Consider the following 26,787-nt stretch of genomic DNA (forward strand, 5'->3'; position numbering starts at 1 on the left):
TCGCTACAGTGCGGGGCAGTTCCGCAGTAATTGACGGAAGTTTATTTTGGGTGGGTGCCGGTTTCTGGCGTCAGGATGGTATCTCGCTCATTGTCCGAATCTACGGCGGTAGTTCTGAGGCGAGTGTTGCTGAACGTCAGGCCGCACCGAGGTCGCAGTTGAGGAGCTGGTCTTGGATGGGTGCGGTATTTTGGCGCTGTCCGGATCGTTCACGTCTTCGTCGACCGCATGGCGAGCGGAGGCGTTAAGCGCTAGCCTCGGCGGCAAGGCTGGTTTCCTGCGTATACCTAAGGCGCGAGAGATAAGATAGCAGCTGTTTGGGAACATTTTTTCTAGATCATTCACTTCCTCTGCTCCCCCCCCCCCCCCCCCCCCCCAATTCCTCTGCAAGCCCGAACACCTTCATAGAGTAGTCTTGATGAATGGTGCGATGTATCGCCGCATGCTGTTACGTTAATGTCTATTGAGATAAACTTCATAAAAAAACCACTCACTGACGCTCACGATTCCCGTAGCGGCCAGGATGGCCACCACGATGATCAGTGTGATAGACACGATGGCTGCCACGCTGCACACAACTGTGAGTACCTCGTCGCTGGAATACGCGCAATGAACGGCAGTTAGCCGTGATAAAGAAAGAGCATGATATGAGGGAGTCACGAGCCGGTTATCGCTATCACACCGGCCGAATTGGTGAAGGTCATACAGTGTGTGTATACCGGATGTTTCAGCCAACACTTTCAAGAATTCTTAAAAATAGGCTCTGCGACAAAAAAAAAATATTGAAAAATTAAAGCCAGTTCCACGCCTGTAAAAGTCTGAGTAAATAGCGAAGCTTAGAGGAGCTGGCAAGGAAATGCCGCACGCAGACTTTCTTTACATCTTTCTTGGGCTCCCCTCCTTCCTCCTTTCCCTTCTCCTATCCCTCACATCACTCCTGCTCACTCCCTTTCCCACCTCTTGCTACGCTATACTGTACCCTCTCACTTTATTAAGACGTCATAGTCTTGCTCCAATACGTCTCGTCAACCAATCGCGTTTGTCCGTTGTATCGGGACGTAAGAGATCGCTGTAGCCATGTGTTCACTAGCTCTTTGGACTCGCCACGGATCGGATGCCTGTCGTACTTTCCGAAGAGGAGCAGTGGCAGTACGAGGAACGTCGGCGTGCCCAGAAGCGCGAGTGTGCGCGTCGCCGTCGAGCCACTGACGACGATCGGGCAAGTGAAGCCAAACGACGCCTCGCCGTCGAAACACTTCCCGAGCTTCGCTTAGTTTTCACAAACACTTGGAAAGGCTCTAAAGTTTTTTTCTTTCTGTGAAACTTGCTGCATATTCGCTCTACAAAGGTTAAGTGAATATTCCTCCCTCTTTATAAACCTTCCTATATCTCAATTGCGAAATTTGAAAAACATTTGAAAAACTGATTTGAAAAACACACTTACAGCTGAAAACGTCGGCACCTTGTTAGCTGTTTAGCGCATTCTTATAGAGCATCAAGTCATTAGAGAAAACACGGATTTACAATTCGTTGTAAGGTCTCGTTCAGAAGGAATATATAAAGAGTGAACTTACAAGGCACGCACTGGAAGATACCAAAAGGCGAGAGTTTTCAGTAATGAGAATGCGAAAACTTCCGGTGATATTCACGAACCTTAGATAAGCACGAAAAGTATCGATGGAATTATAAGAACGTGAGAGATTGACTAATCTCCCATAGTAAAATTATGCAGCACATTTAAAAAAAGCAACCACGGTTTGCGACATTCAATTTCCGTGAGCTCAAAAATCGCTCAGTTTGAAGACATAAGAATAAAAAAAGGAATCGGAAAGCATAGTGCCGTTTCTGTCAGCAAACGCAAGTGGCATTACAATTGCCATTGCACCGACAATACTGTCAGCGTACGTGTAAATTTGTTCAAAGAAGCATTTTCATTTGCTTTGAAAAGAATTAGTGAGCGTCACAATAAAAGATGCCTTGAATGTCAGCATGCTACATTGTTGGAACTGATTTGTTGCAAGACATTGAATATCTTAACGGCTATCAAAGCAAAACTTAGGCTATGGTTCCGCATCATAAAGACGAGAGCAAAATTTTTCATGAACATTGAAAATGAATTCAGTTTCACACAGATCTACGCAACAAAAACTGTTCTAAAAGCGTATAGGCATGCAAATTTAAAACGTCTAAATCTATCGAGATTGATTCGAATCTTATAATAAAGAAATCACGGATATTCTAATAATATACAGTCGGTGGCGGAGCTAAGGGGTGACAGAACGGTCACGTACCCCTCCTTGCCTTCCCTAAATTTCTGCTTGCCTCAGAATACGTATAATAAAAGGACACCTGACACAACCACGCCTGCCCAGCCAGATGTATGATCAAAGGCATGACTCCTGCACGAAACAATTCTTGGCTACGTTCTTGATTGCGGGTTTGAAATGTAATTTCCCACTTGTATTCATTTTTTTGTTAGCCGAGCGCCTAGATTGATGGATTTCTTAGCGCAAATTACTTGGTGCGATGTCAATCGGAGACATGTTCGTCCATTACAACGGTAAACATAGAAATCTATAAGCCACGAAAACTCACTCGTGAAGATGCAGGCTGCTCAGCAGTTTTTAGCCTTGCTTGCCATGATGTCTTCGGGCCGTCCTTCGGATGACAGTGATGGTGATGACCTTAATGGCTGTAGCGACACCTATCCACACATACAGAACGACCAACAATTGGACGAACTTATCAAATGTGTTAGACGAGCAAGCATCAGAAACATGTCGTGCGATAAATAAGTAAAAGCGAGCACACTATATACTTTGCATCAGCTGCTGATGATGAAGTCCTCCAAAAATGGCACAGTCCCACCGAGGGGAATAATCCATGAATCTGGTTGAAGTAGGAAAACGGAAAGATAGGTGAATATACGAAATAAACCTATTATAAGCCAAAAAAAAAATATTTATACAGGTTCAACCCACATCTTGTACTTCTTTGAAGAGAAGCATTATTGAAGACGGTAATTAAACAATACATTATGTTAAAGCGGTGCTTCTTCGCTTTTGTGTTTACCTTTATACTACGTGACGTGATCTGTTCCCAACGGCTACCGAAGCACGTTGGAATTTTAGGAAATGAGAGTGCAGACAAATTAGCCACTGCAGCGCGGGCAAAAAGCACCTTGACATCAGTGGCTGTTTAACCTCCCTGCATGCCTTCCTCTGCTCTTTCTCTCTCTCTCTCTCCTACCCAGAAATTCTCGTTCCACCCTACGCCACAAATTGTGCAAGAACGCATCGTTCGACGACCATGAGAGGTAATTACTCTTCCACAAAGTGGATCCGTTTCTACGGTTGACACCGAATCAAAAGAGCGATCGAACGTTTGACACATACATCGTCTATGCTTAGATGCAGCACACACGCCTGAATTCTTGTGCCGCATGAAAAGAACGGTCCCACAGTGCGACCACTGGATAATCCCGATACGTCAGTGAAGCATGTCATCATAGAATGCCCACAATACCAGGAACAGCGCGTTCGATTGCGTGATCGGTTGAACAGCCTCGATAGATGACCCCTCACAATAAGCACAGCGCTTGAACAGTGGCTACAGCCTGACAAAGACGTGCTGTGAGCACTCTTCTTGACTTCTAATGGAGACAAATTTATTGACCTGTTTGTGATGGACATTACTGGTTCGTTTCCTCATACTGTGATGTTAATAGACTTATCTCATAGTCATGTCATATGTAAGTGCATCAAAACTATCTGTACGGACTACAACCGCGGTAATCTGTGTGACCACCCTGTATGTATTTGAATCTGCCCTCTGAGGCATTCTTTATACGCCAGAGATCGTACGTGTGCAGTGCTTCTGGCTGTCTCTTTTTTTTCTTATTGTTTTATTCTCTCTCGTTCTTTTTACAGCAGAACCGTTATGGTCGAGGTTCGCTGTGTGACGTAGTTAGACAATTATCATCATCATGAACAGGCACGCGCTCTCTTCGTCCTCTTGTTCATCGCTCCCAGAACACGCGCGCCATTTGTCCGGCGTGGGATGCAATAACTCTGATGGGTGAGAGAACGAGTACAGAGAGAGAGCGAAAGGAAGGGAAAGAGAGAAAGAGGCAAATTCTTGGCAAGGCGAGATTCGAACCCGAGCCCCCCAATCCGAAGGCGAGCGTCGTAACCACTCGGCTATCCAGGCACGCTAGCAGAGCGTAGCATAGCCTTGTCTAGTGTAGCATCGCAAGTGGGTGGGAAATTGAAGTGGGGGTGAGGAGAAAGGAGGAGGGCATAACGAGTACAGAGAGAGGGGGAAAGAGATAGAAAGAGAAAGGAAAAAAGAGAGAAAGAAAGGGAAGAAAGAGAAAAAAAGTAAGAAAGACCGAGAAAGAAATAGTCATAGAGTGAAAGAGATATAAAGACATGGACACAAAAAATAAAAACGCCAGGCCTGCGCAGAACACGCAGTGCAGTCACAGCGAAAGTTGGAAGGGCGGCCTTTCTAGAGCCCGTTCCAAACTAATACAAGTACACCTGCAAGGTACCCACTACGCCATAAATCATCATACTTTTTGTGAAGTAGGGAAGCACCCACTATGCCATTATTCGTCATTCTGCGGAGAAGCGAGGTACCTGCTAGACATCTGCAAAGCATTACGTGCACTTTGTTGATGCTGTGGCTGACGGCCATGAATAATTATGGCTGAGCTTTTTGTAATGGGTTGGAAGCAATAAACGACCCACTCTTCACGCAATTCGCATTGTGTGACGCCTGGGTGTTATTTTACTCTTCTACCAAAATTTATTACATATGTGAACGCGACTTCATGCCCGACATGACGCCTGTACAGGGTCTTTTTGCGAAGAAGTTTCGAGCCCCGACGTGGCTCTGTGGTAGACTACACGGCTGCCACTAAGAAGGCCCACTTTCAAGTCCCACCCGATCCTGGATATTTTTCTCATTTCATTTGTTTCTTATTTCGCGCGATGGCGTTCACGGTCACTGGCGGCAGCGAACTAGGCCGCCAAAATCGGCTGTTGTTGTGATCTAATACGAGCTTTCGCTCTAAAAAAGAGAGAGCAAGCATAGCTACGTACAGTCAAGGGATGGGAAAGAGAGAGGTGAGAGGGTAAAAGCCGAGCCAAGCCAGGATCAGCCAGGTGCCCATCAGCTCTGCTGTGACTTTTGCGCGACTTAGAACAAGCTGCGCGCGAGAGAGAGAAACGAAGGGGAAAGGCAGGGAGGTTAACCAAGCTTAGGCTCGGTTGGCTACCCTACACTTGGGCGGGGGGAAGGCGCGAATTTTTTAAACAGCGGCGCTGCTCTAGGGCTGGGCCTGACGACAGATGAGTGTCCGCATGTCACGCTCCGGTTCGCAGCTGCACCAACAGATGGCGCAACTGCTGCGGTCGAGGACGAAGCGGTAGCCACACAGCGATTTTATAATGGGCCACTAAACTGGACTCCCCACATAGAGAGTATCGTATCTAAGGCACAACGTGCCTTAGGCATACTACGTAGGCTGAGCAGCAGACGATATGGACTACGTAGGGACACACTGGTGATGGTCTATAAAATGTACATGCGCCCAATATTAGAATTTGGGTGTCTCTTGTTCTCGGGTGGCCCTGCGTACAAACCTAAGCCTCTGGTTATGCTGGAGCGAGAAGCCTTGCGATTGTGTCTGGGACTCCCTAGGTTTGTAGCAATCAACGTTCTATATCAGGAAGCGCGCTTGCCAACATTGCCTTGTCGATTCCGAATGCTGACGGTGGAGACATTTTTAAAATTTTATAGCTTTCCGTTAAGACGATCTGAATATGCTTTTGTAAATGATCCAGACTCCTTTTTTCTTGCTCATTGCCCAGGTTTTCGTACACCACAGATTATCTTTGTTCAGAAGCAACTAGAGAGGCTAAAGGTGAAAATTCGAGATGCAGCTGCAGCAAATGTGTCAACTCAGAATCTTAAGATAGAATTCGATTAGATTTTCCCTTCTAAGCCTAAATTTCAATCATACAGGGTGTTAAATAGTCGGCTGCAAGATTATCTTACTCACGCGGAAACAAGAAATATTGTAGCCACAGATGCTTCAGTAATTGACGAAAAGGCAGGCGTAGGTACTTACTTCCCTTCGCTTGGCTGGTCATTTTCATTAAGACTGCCGGACTTCACCCTTGTGTTTGAAGCGGAACTCTCGGCAATTATACTAGCGCTGCGAAAACTAGCTTTGAACGACCATTGCGCAATAATAAAAGCAGATTCCCTGTCAGTATGTACGTCTCCAACAACTTCATCACAATCAATTGCCTTAAAAACGCTCCTTAGCTAGTTCCTCCACAGTTGAAACTTTCAAAATTATTATGGGTACCTGGCCATTGTGGATTAAAATTAAATGAAATGGCCGACACACTAGCGAGAGCGGCATTGAACGGTCCAATAATTTCGGTCCTTCCTGTAGTAGCCAGCATAACTGCGATTAGGTATAGGAAATTTTCCCTTCGAGCTGACGCCATAGAATCAATAACTTCATGGACAGAATTTAGACATTTCAGATTTCCATGGAAAATCCAGTGGTGTCAAACTAGACAATTAGAAGCAACATTAACTAGATTACGATGCCGAGTGCCCCCGTTGAATCTGTATGCACACAGGGCTGGTCTGGCGATATCTCTCCTGTGTAAATTTTGTTCAGAGATCGAATCAATAGAGCATTATTTCGTATCGTGTCGCCGCTATATATTACAAAGAAAAAGACTTCTTGAAACTCCATGTGCTAAGCTGGGGATAATCTTAACAACAGACACTATTTTAACCTACGGTGCTTCGGATTTGGGCGTCAGCCACAAGAATGTTTTTAATGCTGTTAGTGCTTTCCTTCATGAAACAAAACGAATGCGCTTTTAAATTCCTAATTGCAAACGTGTTTCGATAATAGCAATGAATAAAAAAAATCAATAAAAAGAATAAGACTTTCGGTAACACATTATTTTCATTATTCTAATTTCTAGTTAGGATGAGAAGTCTGGGCTGAATGTACAAATAATTATCGCACTCGTTCTTTTTTATGTTTGCTTGTCTTTTGTGTGTAATCATTAGTTGTAACTTTAAAACCTCATATCAACAATTCTTGGCCAATCCCCCAGTGTGGGTATGAGCCATGTGTAGAGGCACATCATCATCATCATCATCATCAACAGCGATCACAGAAAATCGCAAGGGAAACACAGCAGAACCGCAGCTTTGTTGTTGACCTCTCCTCATGGCACATACCCAATGGAGGGGATCGGCCGAGTAGTGTGTGCCACGTTCGTCTTTTTCTTCTCAGTCAATGTAATGATGAGTCAGTCTCCTTTAGGCGAAAAACAAACAAACAAAGATCCCCGAATTTTACGCCAAGCTGGTCGTGAAGTGTTCTTAATGCTGCTTGTGTTGTTTCAGCTTAGTAAAACTGGCTCATACCCACGAGGGGTATTGGCCACACTGTAGGTGTACTTCATCTGCGAACAACTGCAACGAGAAAGAGGAAGAAATGCCACGACGCTGTAGTTCGTTGGCAACTATCGCAGTCTTTTTTCAGCTCGCTTTAGCGCATCTCGAAGGCGTCAGACTAGATGATCAGCCTCGGCGCATCGACCGCGCTTCAGCACACACGTCGCACCGCGTCACGACGAAAGAAGCATCGGGGAACACGACTGCTATGCCGGGCTCTACGTGCCGCGGGCGCAAGGACTGCCCGTCCGCTCTTGTGTGCCTGTCGGAGACTTGCCGATGCCCCGAGCTACTGCCGGTGTTGCTGCGATTCGACAATAGCTTTGCGTGTGCTCCGTCTCGGCGCCTGGACGAGCGCTGCTTGAGTCACGCTGAATGCAGCCACGCCAACGAGCACGCCCGCTGCCTACATTCGGTATGCAGCTGCCCACCGAAATTCTACGCGACTAAGGCGAGCCTGCTGTGCCTGCCGGACTACTTGGCGTGGCACCCCATGCGGCGGGTGGCCCTCTTTCCGGCGCTCGCAATGCTTGTCTCGGCGTTCCTTGCGCTCGGCGGACTGTGCTACAGTAAGTCGCTGTGGAAGCGGCGCCGCTTCAGGCTGCGGTTGCCGCGCCGCTTCCTCCCCACTGCCCCCAAGGACAGCAGAGAACTTCGCTACGAGCGCTTCCTGAAGTACCTCGAAGGCCGAAGCACTTGTACGAGGCTATCTACCGCAAGCACTACCTTCCGGTTTGAAACGGATTACTCATACATCGAGGCTGGCCATGGTGTGCTTGGCCGAAAAACCGAGACTCCGGAAAGGGACCAATGCGAGCGTGGATCACCGATCGACCTCCATAGACAATGTTCGGTGGAGCTAGAGAGAAAGAGGAGCGAGGGCTGTTCCAGCAGCGCAAGCTTCGTGCGAAGCAACGCGGTCCCAGGAACGGGAAGCATCCCGTCAGAAGCGCTTAGCACGATGACCAAAACGAACAGCTCCATGTCAGTACCGCACCACGTAAGGCGAAATTCGGGAAGTGCCGGAGTGCAGAGTGACAGCTCCGGTTCGCTGTCCGACACCGGCGCACTCGCATCTGGCGACTCGGGGCCAGCCAGGAATGATGCAAGTCAAATCCAAAGAGAACTGTTCAACCCCACCTTGACATTATCACAGCTTCCGCGGTTATCTGAAAACACCCAAGTCACTGATGCGGCAGTGACGGTAGCGGTCCACGACTTGGTGCCTTCTCGTCTTCCAGTGAATACGGCGGTAAATAGGCAGCGTCCCGTTCCTCTGCCCAGAAAAAAAATACCGCCTCTCTTGGCAGTCATGCCAAGGGTTACGATGAGCCGAAACAGCCAGGCAAACACAGCTTTAGCTTTTGAGGGAGCTGCCGTCACATCTCCCGAACTACGAAGCATGGACCCAGTTGAACCGTCGTCGAAGCGCAGAGAGTATATTCAACCCAGGCAACTTGAATCTGTCCAACTTGTGCATAACGAACCTATGAGTAGTTCACCCAGACTGAGGAAGTCCGGGGAACCGCGAATTCCGAACCTCGAACGTGCCGTGTCGTTGGACTTCATCAACGGGCGGCTGGTGAACACGTCCGGCAAGCTTTCAGCAACAACATCTCGGAGACATGTATGTTCTGTCTTGGCGCTTCAACTTAAGCGCGGAACTGCGGCCAGCTGGCCGCGGCTGAATCCCCAGTCGCGTTCTCTTGAGAGACTTCCCTGGGAAGACTGCCTCACCCCGGTACGCGATGCACCCAGTGCTCGGCCGCACATCATCCAAGTGCCGCGTCCGACGCTGCGACGATGGCGCAGAGAGTGTCCACATAGCCAACGAGTACAGCGCGTTTTCTCGTCTAATAGGGCTGCCTCGATTCCCATGCGACTTGCAAGCGTCAACCGGCTCTGCGCCAGCACTCCGCCAATGGGCATTGGCCAGTCGCGCTCACTGGACTCTGTTCTCGCGGCCGGCGCCCTACTCGCGGAGAAAGGACTCGGTAGCTCCTTCTATTCGTTCTCATTCACGCGCCCCGACTGCTCTAACTTGCCCATCAGCCTCAGAAGCGTCACTTTACAAAGCGACAATGCAGGGAGTATTCCTTGGCCTTCGAGAATGAAACTGTAGTTAGGTGTGGCTCCTGGTTCCGAGCTGCTGCCGAACAGACCATATCGTTACAGTGTTTTCGTTTCGGCAATAGTAGCTTTAAATAAACGTTGCCGCCGCGAGATCGGCGGCAGCACAGTTGCCGCGTTAGATAAGCGGTCGGCGGCACGTATCCACAGTGGCGCGTCGCTGTGAGTGGTTTCAGCCGCTTGTCAGCGCATAAGAAGCGTTGACTGCAGCTTATGAGCAATATATATACGCTCTCGATCACCACATTAGTGCACGAAGTTCGCGTGAGAGCATGGCCACCTGCCAATGAACGGGACCGACGCTGACAGTCTGTGTTATGGCACTATTCACGTGTTTTAACGCGATAGCGTTAAAGAGCTCGTTCTGCAGAAATTCCGGTGTCGGCGTCGGCGTCGTTGGTTGCTTGCGAAAAATCATCATCTTGTCCATGACTGAAAAATTGAGAAAGAGGTTCAAGTGAGAATCGAACCCAGGCTGCCTGCGTGGCAAGCAGGTGTTCTACCACAGAGCCACTCTATTGCTTGGAACTGCACTGAAATTAACTTTAATGCTTCACAAACATACGCGTCCTGTGTATAGGAGTCACAGTACGAGATGTAATATCGCAGTAAAACGGGGTACAAACGCACATTGCCATCAGGCGTCACACCATGTGAATTGCATAACGACTTGGTGGTTTAAAGCCGGCCACCCATTACAAAAGGCACACGCAATACTGCGCGTATTCCCTAAGAAGACGTAGTGGGTGCATCGCAACTTCGAAAAAGTATCACGCGCGTAATTGCTGCTGTTTTAAAGCGTGCTACCCATTACAAAGGGCATACACATTGGTGCGCGCATTCCCTTACACACACGTAGCGGGTACACTGTTGTCATAAAAGCGCTGTTGAAGAGGGCGGAAACCTTTATGTCGTGTGTGCGTGTGGCTGGCTGGGTGACTGAACATAACGACAAGCAAAACAGAGCGCGATGAGGATGGTGCCGGATATCGCTATCGCGTTAAACTCTTAAAGGCGAAGCTTAAGCGCCGCCCAATTTCTTTCTTATTGCGATAGCAATTATATGGACAGTCTCGGCTGGAAAATGTCCGTCCCCGTCGCCGTCATTCACCGTATATGTATAAGTATGTATATATATATATATAGAAAAGCCATAAAGAAAAAATTTCTGATTGTTGCTCTAAATAAAAAAAATTCGGCAGATCCCACGCACTGTGGGAATCGATGTAATGCGAAGCAGCCAGCAAAGAGCTGCATACATCGCCTTGTTTGTCTTAGAGCCAAATGAAATCATTCATGCCATGGTATCTAATCCACCATATATCGCATGTTTGCCATGCACGCATGCATGCACAATCTAGTATACAGCATGCCAATGAAACGCATATTCTGGTATATACAATGCATGACCTGTCGCTTATGTTCATTACGCACTCGTATCGTGCCATACCAATTTTGGTATACATCCAGTCAACAAAACGGCCGGAAGCACACCATGGCAGTGGCATGTAAATCATACCATACATGACATGCATAACATGAATCGCATGTTAAGACCTTTCATTTATGTTTGTCATACAGTCACATCACGCAATATCAATTTTGGTGTATATCAAACGAGCGAAATGGCCGCGAGTGCACCACGAGTATAGCATGTAAATCATGCCATACATGACATGCATGTCATGATTTTCATATTAACACTTTTCATTTACGTTCGTCATACAGTCGCTTCGCGCAATACCAATTTTGGTGCATATCAAGCTAGCGAAACGGCCGCGAATGCACCATGAGCGCGGCATGTAAATCATGACATACATGACATCATGTCACGGTTTTCATGTTACCACCTGTTATTCATGTTCGTCATACAGTCGCGTCACGCAATACCAATTTTGCTATACATCAAGCTAGGAAAACGGCCGCGAATGTGTCACGAGTGTGGCTTGCAAATCATGTCGTACATGACCTGCATGCCATGTTTCCATGTTACCACCTCTCATTTACGTTCGCCATGCACTCGCGTCGCGCAATACCAATTTTGGTGTATATCAAGCTAGCGAAACGGCCGCGAATGCACCATGAGCGCGGCATGTAAATCATGACATACATGACATCATGTCATGGTTTTCATGTTACCACCTGTTATTCATGTTCGTCATACAGTCGCGTCACGCAATACCAATTTTGGTATATATCAAGCTAGGAAAACGGCCGCTAGCGCACCATGAGCGTGGCATGTAAATCAGGTTGTACATGACTTGCGTGTCATGATTTTCATGTTATGACCTCTCACTTACGTTCGTCATACGGTCGTGTCACGCAATACCAATTTTGGTGTATATCATGCAAGCAAAACGGCCGCAAGTGCACCATGAGCGAGGTATGTAAATCATGACATACATGTCATAGATGTCATGGTTTTCATGCCAGCACCTGTTATTCATGTTCTTCATACAGTCACATAACAAAATACCAATTTTAGTGGATATCAAGCAAGCGAAACGGCCACGAGTGCGCCATGAGCATGACATGTAAATCATGTCGTACATGTCATGCATGCCATGATTTTCATGTTACCACGTCTCATTTACGTTCGTCATACAGTCGCTGCGCGCAATGCCAATTTTGGTGTACATCAAGCTAGCGAAGCGGCCGCCAATGCATCATGAGCGTGACATGTAAATCATGACATACATGACATGCATGTCATTGTTTTCATCTTACCAACTGTTATTCATGTTCTTCATACAGTCACTTTGCGCAATACCAATTTTGGTGTATATCAATCTACTGAAACGGCCGCTAGCGCACCATGAGCGTGGCATGTAAATCAGGTTGTACATGACTTGCACGTCATGATTTTCATGTTACCACCTCTCACTTATGTTCGTCATACGGTCGTGTCGCGCAATACCAATTTTGGTGTATATCATGCAAGCGAAACGGCCGCAAATGCACCATGAGCGTGGCATGTAAATCATGACATACATGTCATGGATGTCATGGTTTTCATGCTATGACCTGTTATTCATGTTCTTCATACATTCAGATAGTACAATACCAATTTTGGTGTATATTGATCTAGCGAAACGACCGCGAGTGCGCCATGAGCATGTCATGTAAATCATGTCACACATGACATGCATGTCATGATTTTCATGTTACCACGTGTCAGTTATGTTCGTCATACAGAAATGTCTCGTCATACCAGTTTTCGTATATATCCCTTCATTTAAACGGCCGCGAGCGCCCAGAGACCATGTCATGTAAATCATGCTGTACATGACATGCGCGTCATGATTTGCATGTGAGGACCAATCATTATGTTCGTCATGAATTCTTGTCACGCCGTACCAATTTTGGCCGCAAGAGCCTAAGGTCGTGGAATGTAAATCACGCTGTTCATGACATGCGTGTCATGATTTTCATGATATGACCTGTCATTTATGTTCGTAATAAGGCCATGTTATGACACGCCAATTTTGGTATACATCCAATTAACGAAACGGCCAGGAGAGCACAAAGTCGTAGGCGGCTAGATAGATAGATAGATACGCTCAAAGTCGCAGAAGTTCGCTAAGAAATGCTTCGCATTTAAAAATAATTCAGAAATTCTTTCCGACGCGCGGAATCGAACGGGCGACCTCACGATTTGCAGCCCGCCGCGTTAGACGTTAGTAAAGCCCCTTGATCTTGGGAAAATACCGCCATTCAGTGTACTCGCCGCCGCGCGCGCGTCCTCCTCTCTCCCTCCTCGCCCCTTACGCGTCCTCCCGTTCTCCGCCGCTTTTCCGCGCCGACGATTGGTCTCCTTCGCCGTTGCCCTTGGAGACGCGTGGATCTTGCGTTTTGCTGGTATTTTTCTTTTTCGCTCGCGCCATTTTACGCCGGGGCTCCGCGTAGCAAACGTTGCGCGCGCTTTGTTTTCTGTGCTTTGTGTGGGCGCTATGCCGTTGTGTTGCGCCTATAACTGCCACAATGAGAATGCAAACGGTTATGCACTTTTTACGATTCCCCATGGTAAGCGTGATGGCTGGCGCAAGAAGCAGTGGCTGCAAGACATGGGCCAAAGAAACTTTGTTCCGACAAAGAGCAGCGTTCTTTGCGAGGTAAGGCGCCTGTCCTATTGCTCGTATCAAAGCATCGCCGAATGCTACATTTTAAATAGCGTTCCGGCCTGCTCATCAACGTCTTTTTTTCGTAGGCTATTTGCGCGTTGCTTAAAAATGGGGTTGTCCTCAATATGCTGAATATTCAGCTGAGAGTCCATCACCTCTCACGGCGGCAACTCTCATTCAGTCTAAAGTGCACAGCTATAGGATCTGCTTTCCGCTGCGAACGATTACGCGCGATGATACAGCTTCTCGATCGCGCTTGTCGTGATTGTTAGATTCCGTTTATTGTGAATGTTTGGTGTAAAAAAACAAACGAATGGATGAATAGAGATGACACTTACTGGCGCTCGTTCCCAAATGAGGGTTTTTTTTTTTGGGGGGGGGGGGAGAATTTACGCATAAAAATTGTGACACAAATGCGATCAGTCGCAAGAACAAAAGAAACACACAAGCACAACGCACAACAAATAACACTCTGATAGCGCAAGTAAGCCGTTATCTAGCAGGCCGCGACCGAAATGGCTCGTCTTGGTCATGCCTGCATTATCATGTCTTCCGTTCACTAATGAAAAACTAGATTACCTCTTATACCGGTCTCACACGGGTAGTTTTGATCGCGATCAGAATCAGTCCGGGTCGGATTTCTTGATCGTGATCAACAATCATCGCTGCTATTCGGTCCAAACTAATCCGGATCGAGTTTAGCGCAAACGTCAGTCAAATTGCAATCTGGGAGCCAGATATCGATGAGCAGATCACGTTGATCTTGATCCCGATCGGGCCTGATCGCGATTATAAGTGATAGCGTAGCAGCACCTGATCTGGAACGGCTCTGATCGCGATCAAAAGGGCCCCTGTTACACCGGTATTGCTTTGTTGTCTTCTACATGACGGCTCACTTTAGTGATCAGTTTTTTTTCCGTGCCGTGTTTCTGCTTTCCTATTTTGCTCAGATTTGCATTTGTGACTCTACTAATATGCGTGTTTTCCCAAATAAACCTCAGGTACAATTCAGCGCTTATCCGTGTGGCCTCTACTCGCCCGTTCGTTTCTTTTTCCGCGCTGTAACGTTCTTGCAGGATACGTTGTCTGTTTTACTGAAAATTCGAACAGCGGCTTGTAAAGACGTTATTCTTCCAGCTTACTTTGATATGCGCTTCAGCCACACAAATGCAACGAATGCAGGCCCTGAAAAATGAAATGAATGAAAGAATGAAATGAGAGAATGTAGGCTCACGGTACTGTGCATGAGCAGCGCCAGCTAGCTAACATTGTTTTTTTTTTTCAGTTCGTCAGTTTGCTTCTGAATTTGGATGACACGCACGCATAGCTGGGAGACGATCATAATTTGGTTTTCTCGCGGAGACGACGTGCAGGGGGTGTTCTACCGATCACGCTCGCTTGCTGTCGATATCTGCTTCGAGGCAGAGGCCTCAAATTCTCGCTCTGATAGCAAATGTTTTAAAATTACCCTTCTTCTGTTTTTCGGAGAGCTTCTTTCTGTTCATGTAACACGAGCTAAAATCATCGCATCGATGTGTTTTGACATTCGTGCGGAATGTCTCCGCTCACAGGTAAACCGAGTGCTAGTTTCTTCGACAGGAACGCCAAAATACTATTCTGAAAAATCTTTCTCCGACGCTTCTGTTATTGCGGTAGATGAGTTGCTGTTGGCGCCGCTTGATCGTACTGACAGTGCGCAAGCGTCTTCTTCAGTTTGGAGACCACCGCGCAAGTCTACTTTCACGTCAGATAACACATGGATGGACAATGTATTATCCACGATGTCATTTCAAGATGCGACGCTGTAAGTACCTGAGTTGCACATGCGCGCACAAGAAAGAGACAAAAAATCCAGACACAGGCGGACATGACGCAAGCTAAATTATTTCAGATGTAAGTGTAAAGCATGTTATCATGTGGCAGAAAAAAACGTCTGCATGATGGAACGCTGCATAATGCTCTTTTTAAATTAGCATGCCCCATTTACACGGCTTTCGAAAGAAACTAATATTTTATTGAACGTTCATTTGAGTGTTCTCGATCTTGTTATCACCATTTTTCAAAGTTTTCTACAGCACCGGGGCGGGAAAGTGGCCCGACACACGCGCCTCCGTTGATTTCTACGGCGCGCCCGCGGGAGCGCCGGCGAAAAATGGTGCCGTGCGCAGCGCGCGCCGGCGGCGTGCGAGGAGAATCGAGGAGGAAACTCGCGCGCGGAGGAGAGTGTCGTTACTTTCCTAGATCAAGGGGCTTTAGACGTTAGGCCACGACAGCGCCGTCTTTCAGCGTTCTAACGGCGCGCTATTTATATACATCATGTAATTCAGCATGCTTTCTTAGTGGCTACATAGATGGCGCGACGTGCGCGCGCCGTTCCTGCGATCGCCGTTGCTCTTCGCTCTACAGGGCGTGGTCGTTTAAGGGGCGGCCGGTGGGGTGCTTCGCTTCGCTCGCTGCAGCGGCCGCGTTTGCGAAAGGAGCGCGCTGTTCAAACAGAAATAAGTAACAAAAGTGACAATTAGTTCGCGCTCGTCTTGTGTGTACCTGTTCGTTCGTTTCGTGCGTCCTGCTTTATGTTTCAGCAGTGCGCTTCAAAGTGTCGAGCTGTGACGCATTAGTTCGCGCTCGTCCTGTGTGCGTTCTTTTCGTGCGTCCTTTGGGTTCGAGCGACGCGCTGGCAATTTCGAGCTGCTTTCCATTCTTCGCGTTACATTACAATTTATTGCTATCGCATTCATTGCTTCGCCGTTGCGGCGAAACTGTGACTTTTTTTGTATTATTTGTACGTGTTTGGCATGTGGTTTGCCACTTCACTATCAGTGCTTCTGTGCTGCTCCGCGACTAAACTAAGTAGGTATTTACTTTTTGCTCATCTTGCTACCCAAAAGCCTGTATTCCTACTCAATGAGTTGAAATAACACTTTGTGCAATCTGCTATACTGTTCAGTATTATTAGTAAACTTGGCGCCAAAATCACGGCCACGCAGGAACACAAAAAACATGGCTGATCCCTCCGTCACAGGAATCGGTATAACACGAAAGTGAAACGTGTCTTCACAGAAGTAGTGCTTATGATATATGAGAGCTTGTACAATGTCTATTCGTGTTTGGCAGCTATAGCACCGTTTGACGTGGATGCACCCATGTTGACAGCATGTCTCTATCGCGACGACTAACGCCCATGATCATGATAAAACCGTTGAGGTAGCTGACGGTGTGAACATATATTTGGACACAGCGAATCGTGAATCGCGCGTAAGGATGATATCAACAAGCTCATAATCAACACTGGTACTCGGTATGCACTTCTTCAAAGCGTCGTCAATTAAGGAGAGAAACGGCACGGTGTGCGCTTTCTAGTAATGGGTAGCCGACGCCTGTGCGCATGCATACATAACACACACTGCACTTCAGCAACGCGGGAGGTAGAGGTTCGTAGCCTGAGCCGCAAACGCGTGAGTCCCGCTGGCCTCTGTCTCGCAGGCGCTGCTCTCGCTCCACCAAGGCACGACATTCGCCCGTCGAAATCGCGTCCTTTCTGCAACGCATATTGCAGCAGTTTTGTTAGTCGGTACTCTCGCATTTGAAGCAGTCGGAGGCAGAGAAATCCCGTTCGTGCACGTGGAAGCTGCACTACTCCGATGAGCCGACGCACGCTAACACGAATCCAAAGGCAAAGAACGTAACTGCGTCAAGGGTGCCTCGGCGACGCCAGCGCGGCCAGTCTACCTCTCTGGTATCGAGACGCTTTAACCATGACCTCCGATATCACGTGCAATCTCGGAGTAAGCGCTAGTAAGTGTCGATCGTGAAGCATTACTTCTTTCCACCTCTTACAGACGGCGGCACCGCCCCGCTCCGCCCGCCGCGAAAGAGAATGTGTGAAAGATATAAGGCGCGTTCGCGCCGTGCCTAGCATCTCCCGAGTTGGCTTAGTCGGTAGAGCGTCGGGCGCTTGCCGTCGCGGCCGCAACGTCGTGGGTTCGATTCCCAACGGGGTATCTTCTTCTTGGTTTTTTTTCTTTCTCACCCGCTGGCGTCCATTTTATCAACGTCATATCCGTGACGGATGTACTTGGTGGACCCCGGCATAAAACACTTTCGTGTTAAAAGAAATTGGAGCGCGCTTCAGCTTCGCTTTCAAGAGTAGAGCGCGATAGAGCGTAATCGGGCCCCGTGCGCATCGCCTAATTGCGAGGAGCCTGGCTTCGGTGCATGCCTCAACCGTCCCGGAAGGGAGCGAACGTATGTGCGCGTAACATTGGCCATTTCAAACTAGAATTCCCAGTGCAAGTACCGTTGCGCAGTGCCCACTACGAGTACGTAAGGCAACAGGCGAACCTACGCAGCTTTTTTAACAGCAAATGGTGTAGTGGGTACTTCCGAGCTTCACAAAAATTATAATTTATAACGCAGTGGGTACCTTGCTAGTGTACTTGTATTAGTAGCCATAAGAGAGTTTACAACCGGCTCTAGAAATGTCGCTCTTCCAGCTTTCGCTGTGACTGTGCTGCGGTTTCCGCGCAGGCCTGGCGTTTCTTTAACAGCGTAGCCGTTTAGCAAATCGTTCCTTGTGAGTCAGCCGCAGAAAACTATCATCATCTTAGAAAGAAAGAAAGAAAGAAAGAAAGAAAGAAAGAAAGAAAGAAAGAAAGAAAGAAAGAAAGAAAGAAAGAGACAAAAATTCTTGCCGAAAAAACATTCTTCACGAGGTGGGACTCGAATTCGCGTACCCTCGATCCCAAGGCGTTCTAACCACTCGGCTATCCAGGTACGCTAGCAGAGCATAGCATAGCCTTGTATAGTATAGTGTAGCAAGGGGGTGGGAAAGGGAAGTGAGCGTGAGGAGGAGAGATGCGATGTTGGGGAGAAGGGAAAGGAGAAGGGGAGAGAGTAAAGCGTAGCACAGACAGAATGAGAAAGGGAGAGAAAGAAATGCAGAAAGGAAAACAAGGAGAGACAGAGAGGACATCAACTAAAGAGAGAGAAAAAGATAGAAGAAAGCAACCATATACTGCACCACCTGACCAAGCCGCGCATGCGCAGTAGCTAAGCCACGCCGGCCAACGGAGACATTGCGTGTAACCTCCGCTCTACAGCGCATAGCCTGGCTGCCAGTGTTGCAGGACGGGCGCCTCCATTCCATTCCAATTCCATTCCGGGGAATTACAACTTGCCGCAATTCCATTCCTTTCTATTCCTCGGAATGAAAAAAATACTTAGCCCATTCCCACTCCGGGAATGATCGGGCAGTTCAATTCCATTCCTGTAATTCTTCAACGTAGGAAAGGCATCTTGGTAGTTTTAACGAGTTAAGAATGAACGCCACATAAAGCTGACGTCATCAGGTGCATGAAGAACTGCAAAAGTACGCAAAACACGTTACCAAGGTCGAGGAATAGTAGCTTGGTGACATATCTCGTGCAGTACAACCACCCTACTAATTCCCATAGGGGCAGTTCTCCAGCTACCTATACACTCTAAAAAAAGCGAGTATTTGGGGAGCATTTCTGCTACACAACAATAATCGTCATCTCGCTTGCTCGCGTTTCGTTTCTTGAAACTTTCTTATCAAGAATGCTATGTCACGCTGATAACGCCTGCGCCGTTCGTGACCGGCAAGTGCCGGGACCGCGGTGATAACGCGAGAAAAGTACGCGAGGTGGATGACGATTATTGTTGTGTAGCAGAAATACTCCCCAAATACTCGATTTTCTCTTAGAGTGTAGCATTTGCATAGTCAGCATGTTTGAACGAATGCTGACGTTTTAATATTGTTTAAGCTCACAGAAATCACAAGGCGTAAGAAGCGGGGGGTGGGGGGGGGGGGAGGTATGCCGCCGCCGTAGTTCCTCACGACGAATACCAACGGCATATAACCGCGGTTACGCGAAGAATAGCGACAAACTTCGGAGCAACACAGTCTATATAGGACAGAATTGTAGTAGGTGCGTTGCTTATAAACGTACCGTGCTTGTAATCAGCCAAGCCATTTTAAAAATACTGCTTTATTGTTCAATTCGAGGCTCTGACTTACTAATGCTTGAAGTTTGAGGAACGACGCATATACGAAAACGTTCTCTATTTCCGGAAAAAGACGCAATTCCATTCGCATTTCATTCCTCCAAGCGTTGTCCCCATTCCATTCCGGGGTCGCGAAAATGTGGAATGATTCCGGAATCATTCCAATTATGGAGTGGCAACTCCGCAACACTGCTTGCTGCGTACTCCCGAGGAAGAAGCCGCGCATCTGGAAGCTGTCGATCGACGGGGAGCAAAGCGGCGACCGGCCCGTGCTTCGCTGTAACAGGCTTTGCGCGACCTAGTGCAAACTGCCGCAATTTTTGCATTTATTTATATCTGAAAAAAAAATATGGGAAGGTAGGCTACGTTATAGCCGGCTATCCGATCATCATGATAGTAGTGTTGAAGAAATACACAGACAAGGAAAATTAGGAAGAATAAAAGAATTAGAATTTTTTTTAAATAATCAGAAACACTATGTACATATACAATATGTGGCGTATAAAGCATGGGCAGAGTCTAAGGGCATAGTCCAGTACATACCGCGGATAGAGCCCGTACAGATAACTTTCTTTATGTGCGCTTACATATATCGTGACTATGAGCTATGTTCATTAATAATTCAATACTATTAAATGGATCAATAATAACAACTATAAACAGTTGATTAAACTAGTGTCCATTAAAAAATGTTGCAGTGGCTTAGGTCGGCTATGCCAGGATAACGTAGCGTTAGCAAAGGTTCAGCTGATTGTTCTTAGCTTGCCTGATTGTCTAGGATTAGCTTGATTATCATGCTTACTACTGCTCCAATGACACACACATGGTGTACATATTATGTGGCACATGTATATTTATTTTTCCAGGCAACTACTTCGGTATCAGATGAGATAAGCTTCTCCGCTCTTCTGCGCCGTTGAGCAGCATTTGCGCTCTCCTTCTCCATGGCTAAACCATACTGGCAAACGCCAGTCAGAGGCGCTATCAAGCGGCTCCAGCGCAGTGTCAGACGGCGGTTGCACAGCGAAGCTGAATAGCTGCGCGCGCGCCGGCGCTAGTACGTCTACCTCGGCTACGACGTCAGTCCTCTGGAAAGCGCAGACCGGCGGCAGCGAGTCGCGTGCGGTAGCGGCGGAGTGCGTGGGAAGTGCCAGCTCCGATGCGCCAGCCGTGTGACATAGGCCTCAAACGCTCAAGTTTGCGCGGCGTCCGCCGCCCCAGTGAAGAGAGGGGAAAGCTCCGGTAGCTCGGACGGGTCGCGCTTGCTTGGTTTTCCCATTGCGCGCGCGGAGAACGTGCTCCCCGGGACTTTTATCTCGCATTTTTCACGCTATGGGTGCCGCTCCTTCGTCGTACTGGAAAGAAGGCACGCAGTCCTGCTGCATTGTCAACTGTCGCAAAAGTTTAAAAATGACGAAGAGCCGAAAACTGCCCATAAGTTCTACCGTTTCCAATGCAAGCAGTGCGATGAGCAGAGGCGTCAAGAGTGGATTATGGCAGTTCGCCTCGGTGCTTCCGCGGTCTTGTCACCTTGAAGCAATTTTTGTAGTACACAGTATTACGAACTATTAACGGGGAGAAACGCGATGGCCGTGCTCATTTGAAAGGGAAGTGCGTTTATGAACCGAAGCTACAACAAATAGACAACCGCTGTACATTTCGAGATTGCGCGCTGGCTTTCCCAGTCAACCATTTGTAATGTGACAGCAGCGGAGCATGTTGGCTTAATACACCACAGTTTAAATACCGTACCGTGAGTACTACAAGTATTTGATTCAGCTGATGGCGGTACATTTCCCGTCGCGGCTCACTGTAAACAGAATTAAGCTGCATGTTTGCACTGTGTGTTTATATTGGCCTTGCATGCGACACGCCGTGATTGCTTAGTAGGCTGAGATGTTGAGCTGCTAAGATCAAGGTCATGGGTTCGATTCCCGCATACGGCCGCTGCATTTCGGTGGGAGCGAAATGCAGCAACACCGGCGTACTTAGATTTAGGTGCACGTTAAAGAGCCCCAGGTGGCCGAAATTAATCTGCCTCATAATAATGTAGTGGTTTCGGCCCATAAAATATTGTAACCTTGCATGCGCGTGAGCCGCGGGCGATATACAGCTGCCGCTTTGGAAAGGAGCTGAAAAACGAACCAAGGCGGCAATTAAATTTTCGACGGCTTCGCGAAATCAGACGCGCTTATCATCGGGCACGAAGCTCGGCATAATCATAAACATGCGCGATCCCAGTGGGTATTGTATAGTATGATGCTGACCAAGCGAGCTGGCGAAGCAATCAAAGCGACATTCGAATAAGCGAACACGGTGCGTGATCAGACGTCGATATTACCCGAAATGAAACACGACTCTGCAAGAAACATGCATGGTCGAAGTGGGCATGAAACATTTTTTTCGCGCATCATAATGCTGTCAAAGGGAGATCTAAAAAAATCCAAGGTGGCATTAAACTTGCGGCCCGACGTTGTATCATCCGATGCAAACCTCGGCAAAAGTGAAACTCCCACGAAACTGAACACTGCGCATTGTAATGCTGCCAGTGACTCAACAGGGCAGATGTAAATTGATGCTCTTCACACTGACCTCATAATAAACTTAAAGCCGCATGACAAACTTGGCATCCAAGCAATCGAAAGTTATCATTCGAAAACGCACGCGAAAGCGTAGTGGTTGTTTGCCGACAGCTCCGAGTAGACACGACTGCTGCAACGAAGGTGCGTTTTACCGGTAACATAATTACAGAACTCGCGCAGTCACCTCCCGATTCAGGTCATAGAAATGTGGCCGTTCACCATCGGCACGCACGTAGCGCTTGCACAAACAGCATCGTCCTTGACGACCTGCTCGGTCCCGCAAAGGTGTCGATAAACCGCTCTCCTCTGGTGAGATTTACACCGTGAAAATGTTTTTTCCATCTCTGCTATCTTTCTACCAGGCGAGCAACGTGTTTCTGCATTGAAGCTCGTTCTTGACTTGACCGAGCAAGACAGCCTGAGCGTCTATAAAACGCTAAGGCCGACTTGGGCGTTTTGAAGTCCGCTGCTTACTTCGGGCCGACTTGCTCAAGTCAAGTCGAAGGCACGAGTCAAGTAACATCTCTGCATTTGGGGGTAAACCTTCAGAGCAAGCCACCCTTGAGGCTGCAGTGCACGGCGAGCAGACGACAGCGCGTGCAGGGCGCGTGAAGATGCTGAGACAGCGCAGTCAAAAGGCAGGTGCGGGAGAACCAGCGACCGGTTTTTGCAAGAAATGCGGAGAAAGGCGCGCGACACAGCGCCCCCTGGCCGAGCTTGGGAGGCCTATCATTGATCCTCGCGCATGCGCAGCACGGCTCATGAGGAGCCGCGCGAAACTGGCTCGGCTAAGCCAGTGTAGCTAACGCTACAAAAAATCACGAAGAGCGCTCGCTGCGCGTCTTTGATAATCAGGATGTGGCCACAGTCCAAGCACTTTGCTGATTGTAAGTGGTGCTCTGTCGAGGCTGTTCAATCGATCACTCAGTTGAGCGCGTTGTTCGTTGTATTTCGGGCATTCTACAATGATATGCTCCACTGACGCATCGGGATGATCACAGTGGTCGCAGTGTGGGGACGTTCTTTTTTTGATGCGGCACAAGAAGCGAGGTGTGTATGCATCATCTAATCGCACGCGATGCAGGAGTGAGTCAAATGGTCAATCGATCTTTTGATTGAGTGTAAATCTACTTGATACGGGTGTGAAGACTTTGTATGGTCATCAAACCAAGCGTTCTTGCACAATTTGTGGCGTAGTCCGGAAAAAACATTCTTGCTTTCTGAGTAGGGAACGGTCACTGGTGTCAAGTGACTTTTTTTGTGCACTGCAGTGGCTAATTTCTCAGCGTTCTCGTTTCCTAACACTCCTACGTCGCTCAGTAGAAACTGAAAACAGATCTCGTGACCCACCAGAGAAGCGATGGTCACTGTTTTCAGGATTTCACATATGATGCTATCATCTATATGAAAATGTAAATCCTTAATCATTATCAGTGCTCCTTTGGAGTCAGAATATATTATACAGTTGTGACTTTGCAGCTGCTCACTTTGTTGATGCTTTTGCTGATGATTAAATATGTCTGAGCGCTTTGTAATGGGTGGGCCTTCGAAACACCCACTCGTTCACATGTTTTTGACACCTGGCGCGATTCTACGCTTCCGTCACGTGTGCATGCGTTAAGGGAACTCCTTCCACCACATGACATTCATGTAGTGTTTCTTTCCGGAACGGTTTCAAAGAATGGCCTAGCTCTGCTGTATAACATCTGCTTGCCACGCAGAAGGCCTGGCTTCGATTTGCACTCGAACCGAAGTTTTTCATTATTTTGTTTGCATCTTTCTCGATTTTTCTGTTCCGGACAACGCTAATTTTTCGCTCACCACCAACGACGCCGACACCGACGCCGACTCCGTAAGTTCTCTGAAACGAGCCCTTCAACGCTATCGCGTTAAAACACATAGACAGGACGGGCGCTCACTTACAACATTACAACTGATTATTTCCTGGAGAATACAGGCATACAAATGCATTTTTTGTAAGCGTGTGCACACCGCGCGTGTGCCTTCATCTAACCGTTGAACAAGTACTTTCCAGGCACTTGTTAACATGGTTAACGCACACGCGTTGCGCACGCTGCTTACCCCTGTGGCCCAGTGTATAGCATACGATCCGCATAGTCAGTCTTCTGGTCATGAGCGGCGTAGAGCAGCCTCCCATCGCTCCTGTCGCTCAGCCCCCGCAAAGGGGGGATTAGGCTTGTTTGGACGATATGTATATGATTAAAGCCGGCTCGCGGACTCGAGCAGAGACGACCATGGGGTAAGGCATCACCATGATGAATTTGAGAATTGATGAAATCGCAAATGAAGGCACTCGGTCGGAGTCGGCGCCCAACAATTTGCTCAGCCTGGGGGTTGTTGTGAAGTTGCATTGTAGCAATGGTAGCGTGCAGAGGAGAGCCGCAAGGCTGACGAGCCGACGTAGCCGAAGAAAGGCCTCCGCTCAGAAGCGGAAAAACGAAGTTTAGCAAAACGATAAGCTCGTAGCAGGTAAAAGGTTTCGCTGAACATAGGGCGTGCATCCTATGAGGTCGATCTTGAGGTGCTGAAGGAGCAGCCTTCCTCTTTCACGCTGTGAAAGACGGGTACAATGGCTAGTGAGGTGTGCTTCTCATCAATCGTCTAATGCACCCCGAGTGGAGAAGTTTGCTCGTCGCGGTGCTCTTAGGAAGGCGGTTGGAAGTGTTATAAGCTGTGCAGATGAGGCGATCAACCTGGTACCTCTCGAGACACGGGAGCTGCAGATAAGGGAGGGTATAAGTGATCTTACAGAGGCAGAATGCTTGGACAAGACGGCGCGTGTCTGCGTCACGCATGTCCCTGTGGCGATCACAAATCCGCTTTGTGAGGGCCGAGGTATTCCGCACTGACCTCCGTATGGCACCTATAGTCATAGAATTGGAGCCGTGACTGGAAATGTGGAGGCCTAGAACTCTGATGTTGTTTACCTGAGGAATGAGTCATCATCGAAACATATTGACATTTACGGAGGGGAAGGGTCTTTGGGTGAATGAAGACGCTATTATTTAGGAGCTGAGAAGCCGAGGCCGATGCTGCTCGTGTGCTCTTGGGTCGTTTTTGTCGTTCGCTGTAAGAAATGCTCCGCATTTACAAAAAAAAAAAAAAGTTAGGTTTTGCGTGCCAAAGCCACGATGTGATTATGAGGCACGATTCAGTTTGACCACATGGGGCTTTTTGGCACGCACCTAAATCTATGTGCACTATAGTACACTCGCCGCTATGGAAGCGCGTGGCTTTAGGTACGAACACACTAGTGATGCGGCGCTTTCCCGCGTGCCGCTCACCGTTTGCGAGGACGTCGCTCTTCGCTGGTTTTCCAGTGGAGCGTCAAGGTTTCCCCTCATGCCGACCTCAAGGTTCCTCAAGGGTCATTTCTGGGTTCGTTACTTTTTTTACTTTACATTAATGACCTTCCTGACACTAATGACCTTCCCGAGTGCGTTTTATATGCTGCGTCCTGTGTTTTCTTCTGTTGTCCCCGTCTTTGTGCGCTGTAGCCTTTACGATACTACCATTTCCTTTGCTGATAGATGTATTGATACCTTCACTAAGAAATTAAATGCTGTACTTCGTAGCGTGTCAAAGTGGTGCCAGGAAAATTTTTTAATTATTAATCCGAATAAATCTAAGTTTATGGTTTTTAGATCAGCTCAACGCAAGTTAATCTCCTCACCAGCAATCACAGTTGACTGTCATTTGATTAATGTATGCGACAGAGCATCATTTCTTGGCGTTCACCTCGATGCTAACCTTAACTTCGCTCTCCATATTGCTCACATTAGAAAAACGGCAGCATTCGGCATTCGCGCATTACTCAAAGCTTGCTCATATTTTTCTCATAAAGCACTCCGTTCTCTTTACTTCGCATTAATTCATTCTCATATCACTTATGACATCGCACCAGGGGGGAATACTTACCAATGTCATCTTTCATCCGTACAACATCTACAAAATCGAGCTCTTCGCGCTATTTTTAACTGCTCTCGCGACAGTAGCGCCGTTCTCCTTCTTCAGTGCAATAACATCTTAACTGTTAGCATGCTATTTCGGTTTAATCTAATTATGCTTCTGCATAAACAAATCAGAAATCAACTTTCTGCTAATTTCATTGATCCTAAGATGTTAGTTAATACTAACACAACCAGGTTTGCGGCTAACAATAACTTCTTTACTTCCCAAGGTTCATACTAACTATGGTAAATCATCTCTCTTCTGTACCATCTCCATATGGAATAATTCGCCCACTTCACTAAAACGTACAGTTTCTTTAATTTCATTTAAAAACTTATTAAAAGAGCATCTGTTAAATAGTTTATCTGTCTTTTTTTGTGTTGCTTCACACTGTATTTATTATTTGTTTTTTGAATCCATGCCCTTTCGTTTTTCAATCTGCTTTGTGTATTGTTTGC

The 26,787-nt window shown here is 47.5% G+C and overlaps 1 protein-coding gene across 2 annotated transcripts; it reads right to left on the minus strand.

The window, feature by feature from the left end:
- On the minus strand, nucleotides 1–25,733 carry LOC119393160 (uncharacterized). Of its 2 annotated transcripts, XM_037659984.2 has the most exons (4): nucleotides 25,663–25,733; nucleotides 2,819–2,889; nucleotides 495–595; nucleotides 1–287 (listed from the first exon to the last, which is right to left on the minus strand). In XM_037659984.2, exons 1-4 carry the CDS (start codon nucleotides 25,720–25,722, stop codon nucleotides 88–90), a joined length of 432 nt encoding a protein of 143 aa, XP_037515912.1. In that variant the 5' UTR covers nucleotides 25,723–25,733; the 3' UTR covers nucleotides 1–87. The 2 variants fall into 2 exon arrangements, 1 of the variants encoding a protein (XP_037515912.1); XR_007416312.1 differs by lacking the exons at nucleotides 2,819–2,889; nucleotides 25,663–25,733 and adding an exon at nucleotides 2,596–2,797.
- Between the last annotated feature and the right edge of the window lie 1,054 nt (nucleotides 25,734–26,787).

This window comes from Rhipicephalus sanguineus, chromosome 5 (genome assembly GCF_013339695.2).
Source record: "Rhipicephalus sanguineus isolate Rsan-2018 chromosome 5, BIME_Rsan_1.4, whole genome shotgun sequence".
Classification (NCBI taxonomy): domain Eukaryota; kingdom Metazoa; phylum Arthropoda; class Arachnida; order Ixodida; family Ixodidae; genus Rhipicephalus; species Rhipicephalus sanguineus.

Coding starts and splice junctions, on each gene's coding strand:
- LOC119393160 (XM_037659984.2), bottom strand. CDS start 25,722: ATGAGGGGAAACCTTGACGCTCCACTGGAAAACCAGCGAAGAGCGACG. Junction 2,890..25,662: donor GAGCGACGTCCTCGCAAACG/GTGAGCGGCACG, acceptor TACTTCAACCAG/ATTCATGGATTATTCCCCTC. Junction 596..2,818: donor TCATCAGCAGCTGATGCAAA/GTATATAGTGTG, acceptor CGCGTATTCCAG/CGACGAGGTACTCACAGTTG.